The 3,027-nt window shown below is 40.6% G+C and overlaps 1 protein-coding gene across 1 annotated transcript in view; it reads left to right on the top strand.

Moving 5' to 3' along the window:
- Positions 1 to 3,027, top strand: part of LOC107708778 (E3 ubiquitin-protein ligase HUWE1-like) — a 50,638-nt gene that overhangs the window by 19,236 nt on the left and 28,375 nt on the right. Inside the window, exons 27-30 of the mRNA XM_016513084.1 lie at positions 1,340 to 1,349; positions 1,589 to 1,711; positions 1,855 to 2,092; positions 2,186 to 2,527. Coding sequence (XP_016368570.1) covers positions 1,340 to 1,349; positions 1,589 to 1,711; positions 1,855 to 2,092; positions 2,186 to 2,527 — 713 coding nt within the window. The remainder of the gene's footprint in view (positions 1 to 1,339; positions 1,350 to 1,588; positions 1,712 to 1,854; positions 2,093 to 2,185; positions 2,528 to 3,027) is intronic.

The following is a 3,027-nucleotide window of genomic DNA, read 5'->3' as shown; positions in this document are numbered from 1 at the left end:
TTTTCTCTGTAATGAGGAAGTGAGTATTTAGTGGATTGCGTTTAACAAAGGGTTTAAAAAAAGTGACCATTAGTTCCACAATGATATTCTGGATATTCTGTAGTGGTGTAGAAAAAAAATGGCGCTGGTGTTGGATCGGTATTGGCCAATTTGGAATACTCAACCGGCTCAGACTGCTTTTATGTTCATCGCTCTTGTCAAAAGAAGATTGTTGATAGATGAGTGAAAGAGTGTGAACTTGTCCACCTTTATAAATGTGAACTTAAATTGCTGGTATTATCTTATAGATATTTATGTTTTGTGGGACCTGTTAAAAGGTAGCAAACTACCTTTTTTGTTTCTTTCAGTTAAGCAGATCTCCAATTAGGGCTGGGCAAAAAATCGAATGCGGCCCCTACTACACAGAGCCGTAGATCACTGACAAGCTACACAAAATCGCGTTCAAAATCGTAGGCGATTCATCGCATTCGATTTTTTTTGCACAGCCCTAACTGTTATAATTTCTTTACAATCCACTAGATGGTGGTGTTGAGTTTTTTTCTAGTGAGGTCAGCTGGGTCACCTTTAGCATGCAGTAAGTTAGTAAAATAAAGAGGGCGGCATCTCGCGGAAATTCATCAGGAAAGCCCCGTTTAAAAAAGTTTAAATCAGATGTATGGACTTACTTTGGATTTGTAAACAAGGAGGGGATGTAAGTAGGGATGCACCGAAAATATAGGCTACATATAATAGTAATAATAATATATATGTCGCGTCGCGCCCCGCCCGGCAGTGTTCAGTGCGCATGTTTCACTCTGCTCGTCACTGCGTGGTTTGACGCTCCGCTTAATATTCCGATCTATGAATGTGCGTTCCACTCGTGTACCGCTCATGCTCATCGGAAAAGCAAAGTCCGCTCAAATAACGCGCTGACAGAAAATTTCTATGCAGTATAGGCCTACTTGTTCCGGTTTGCAGTAGCGCTACTGTGCTGTAACATGGTGTAGGCTAGTTCAGCTGTACTGGGCAACGCTGGTAAAATAATGCTTCCTTCAGTGACGCTATGCTATGCTCTGCTCATATGCTCTGATAATAATAGCTTTGTAGGACTACACATTATTTGGATAATTAGTCAAAAAAAACAAAACTTATATCTGATTCTGTTACATAGAAGTGAATAAAAATATATTGATATTTAATATTAAGGTAACACTTTTCAATAAGTTTCCATTAGTTCATGTTAGTTAATGTATTAACTATCGTGAACGAACAATGAACAATACATTTTTCAAAATCGTAGGCGATTCATCGCATTCGATTTTTTTTGCACAGCCCTAACTGTTAGTTCTACTGTTTTAAGCACTTTTTGGGTAAGTATAGATTATTTAATCATAGAGACATGGTCTTTGATCTGAGCATCCTTAGTGTGCACTTTTCTGAACATCCAATTTGAACATACCCTTTTGACTCCTGAGGCCATTGCATACAATATTTCCATCACATAGTCCAGTGTAAACGGACTTCCCTGAAGCCTGAGACTTGTATTTCCTGGAGGTGTATGAGGCTAATTTATAATGAGGCTATTTATGTGCTTCTCTTTCATAATCAGGCTGACTTTCTTTATCTGCTCTGTGGGCTTCACTTCACCCATGCTGTTTGATGAGAGGAAGTATCCGTACCATCTGATGCTGCAGAAGTTCTTCTGTTCTGGTGGCCATGATGCTTTGTTTGAGTGAGTAGAGAAGAGTTGAAAAAATAAGTTATTTATAACTTAACTGAATTTAAAAAAAGATTCGTTTTTCAGTAATTATGCTGTTTTGACTTTCTGTAGTATTATACTTATTACAAGAAGTAAAAATGCTTTGTATTCATTAGGACGTTTAACTGGGCCCTGTCCATGGGAGGTAAAGTGCCCGTGTCGGAGGGCTTGGAACACCTTGAGCTGCCTGATGGGACAGGAGAATTCCTAGACGCCTGGTTGATGCTAGTAGAGAAGATGGTGAACCCCAGCACAGTTCTGGACTCCCCACACTCTCTGCCCGCTAAAGTGCCTGGTGCAACACTTAACACGCCACAGTTCAGCGCATTGCGCTTTCTCATTGTCACCCAGAAGGTATGACATTTAATGTTAGTATAAATTATATAAATACCCTTGCATTATTATAGCGAAGCAGCACAGTTCTAATTTTTCCATCTCTTTTTGTAGGCTGCATTCAGCTGTATCCGTAACCTGTGGAACCGTAAGCCCTTGAAGGTCTATGGTGGACGCATGGCTGAGTCTATGCTGGCCATTCTGTGCCACATCCTACGAGGAGAACCTATCATCCAGGAGCGGCTCTCCAAAGAGAGGGAGGGCACTGCTCGGCCTGATGAGGAGAGCAGTTCCGCAAGTGGTGGAGGAGCTAGCGGGCCTTCAGGAACAGGGGGAGTAGTTGGAGAAGGAGTGTCTGGAGGTGCCAATGGCAGCACTGCTGGAGGCTCTACAGAGGAGGGAAGCAACTCTGCAGCACGCAGAGAGCCACAGGTCAACCAGGCTCAGCTGACTCAGGTACTGCCACTTCCTGTTGTAGGAAATCCTATGAATTCTAAAATTTGAATAATCAGAAAGGATGTCTAATGAATTGAATTAATAAAATATGAACAGTTTAACAGTAAATTGAATGTAACAATAATAATGCCCTATTAAATGTTTTTTTTTGTTTTTTTTTCAGAAATTCTGTTGTCTGTTTTAATTTTTGTGGATTCTGTGTGTTATGATTCAAAGGGGTCATATGATGCGATTTCTATTTTTCCTTTTCTTTTGTGTGTTATGTAGCTATTTGTTAGCGGTGCTACGATCAGGATTTTTGTGGCCGATCACAGAAAACAGTATCTCAAAGCCCTAAAACAGACAATTAATCGCAATAACCGTGACTATTTTTAGACAATTAATTGTCAGCCAAAGTTCATAATCGTGACAACCCTAATCGTGAGGCCTCTGGTGATTCCCACCCCTACTACACAGAGCCGTAGATCACTGACAAGCTACACAAAATCGCGTTCAAAATC

The sequence above is a fragment of the Sinocyclocheilus rhinocerous genome, unplaced genomic scaffold, assembly GCF_001515625.1.
Source record: "Sinocyclocheilus rhinocerous isolate Xijiao unplaced genomic scaffold, SAMN03320098_v1.1 scaffold1406, whole genome shotgun sequence".
NCBI lineage: Eukaryota > Metazoa > Chordata > Actinopteri > Cypriniformes > Cyprinidae > Sinocyclocheilus > Sinocyclocheilus rhinocerous.
The sequence above is the reverse complement of the archived record's forward strand: the minus strand, read 5'-3'. Positions and strand labels throughout refer to the sequence as shown.